Genomic DNA, 1893 nt, shown 5'->3' on the forward strand with positions numbered 1-1893 from the left:
CTGCAGCAGGAAGAGCCCCGTTGCAGCTACAGCTTTACTCCACATCCTTCTGGCAAGGACAGATCCTCACAGGAGCAGAGATTTTTCCCGCTATGAGCTGCAGGGTCCCCAGGGCAGGAGTTTTTTAGGAAGCAGATGAACTAAAATGCGGCATCTGGGTGAAATTGAGGCCTGCAGACTACACCTACGCCGATGCCGAGAGAGGGGGTGGCTGAGGTGGGAACCACCTCACTGGTTTTACTAAAACCCAGCCTGAGGGTCCCGGATAGGCCCCAGTTTTCCAGTCAGCGGCTCACTGCTCCAGAATCTCACGCTCCTCGCCTGCAGGAGGTTGTTCTAGAAGCCCAGTCAAATAGGTCACCGCTGGCTGAGCCTTAAGTAGAGCAATAACAAGTCCTTGTTCCAGGAAATAATTAGGCAGCATTACAGGGCTGTGTCGGGGAACAGCACGCCGGACTCCGAATTCCAAACGTCAAGACACGTATCAGGGGTGAACTCACGCAGACGTACGCGGCCGCCGAGGTCACGGGGACGTGTTGGGCTCCCCGACCACCGACACGCGACGCTCCGCGAGCCTCGAGCTCACAGAGCAGCACAGACCCAGTCCCCCCCGCTTGCGTCAGAGCGGCACAAAGGCGGTCACCCCCTTAACCCCGCTGATGTCATCGAGAGAAGCCCTGTCTGGTGAGCACGAGGGTAAAGGGATTGCTCCAGAAGAGGCAGCTGAGCTATCACCAACAACCAGAAAAATCCACCGAGCTAGAACGTAGATCTGTCTAACAAACAGCAGCATTAAAAACCAAATAACCCGGAAAGGATCACTCAGGTGCTCTGTTTATTGAACGCGGTGGCAAACAGGCACCCAGGGCAGAGCAAGCTGCAGAGAGAATCTTTAGAGAGAGATGTGTCCTGATGTAGGGCACACCAAGTCAGGGAGAGAGGAGAGGGATAAAAAAACAAAGGAAGCTTTTAAACTCTTAATCCTGCCGATTCCTTTTTCTTTCTACAAAAATCAAAGAAAAGTTAAGAGAGGGAAAGAAGCTAAAGAACTGCTTGGGGGAAAAAAAAAATAAAAAAATCAAACCCTGCAGCGGAGTTCCTGGTCTTTTACTTATTTCAATTTTAAATGACTCCGACAACGAAGCTTTTGCTGCCTCCCTCAGGAAGGCAGCTCTAAGATCCACCAGATTTCTGAATTACACAAAGCTTACACTTACTCCCACGCTCCGCTTCTTTTAGCTCCCAGAGAAGCCACTAACTCCAGCTCTTCTGCCTGAAATGAGCGTGGAGACACAGCTAGAGCGGGGGGACAGAGGAGGAGGAACCCTTTCCACGCAAGCCTGGATCTCACAGGCTTAGCAAAGGACCAGCTACAGACACCCTTCTACCTGACCAGCTATTCACCTTCCTTTGCTCCTTCCTCATCACGTGTTTGTCTTCATCCTTCCAGTAGGCATCTTCCAGCTCCTGCTGACGTTTGGCATCGGCTGCTGCCTTTGCCTCAGCTTTCCTCGCGCGGGCAGCAGCCGACTTGGTATTTTCACCTTGGAACTTCTTGGGCATCACTCAAGGTGCTCTGTGAAGAAGAAAAAAAAGAGGTTCAGATCCTCACCCCGGACAGGTTCTCGGGTTCACCAGCAGGGTGAAACAGCACAAACGCTGCATCACCCCCGCCTGTACAGAAACACGGCCCCGTGGCCCCGTTTCACTTGGATAAACAACCACGTAGATGTGCCTTGCTAATTCCCCTACATCGCCAGGGAAGGAAAAATCCTAAAACTGAGGTGTGATGGGAGCCAGAAGAATTAACCAGGGGAGAGGGCTGCCTTCTCGCATGCTGCCCGTGCGGACACCACGTTCTTAAACTGTCGCTTTTCAGGGCAGGGAGCTCTT

The 1893-nt window shown here is 52.5% G+C and overlaps 1 protein-coding gene across 1 annotated transcript in view; it reads right to left on the bottom strand.

Annotated features, from left to right (window-relative positions):
* CCDC124 (coiled-coil domain containing 124) overlaps nt 1-1577 on the bottom strand; it is a gene marked incomplete at its 3' end in the record, with an annotated part of 7429 nt that extends 5852 nt beyond the window's left edge. Inside the window, 1 exon segment of the mRNA XM_009870677.1 lies at nt 1405-1577. Within this exon segment, the coding sequence (XP_009868979.1) occupies nt 1405-1563 (159 nt within the window).
* Nucleotides 1578-1893: the final 316 nt, after the last annotated feature.

This window comes from Apaloderma vittatum, unplaced genomic scaffold (assembly GCF_000703405.1).
Source record: "Apaloderma vittatum isolate BGI_N311 unplaced genomic scaffold, ASM70340v1 scaffold40175, whole genome shotgun sequence".
Lineage (NCBI taxonomy): Eukaryota > Metazoa > Chordata > Aves > Trogoniformes > Trogonidae > Apaloderma > Apaloderma vittatum.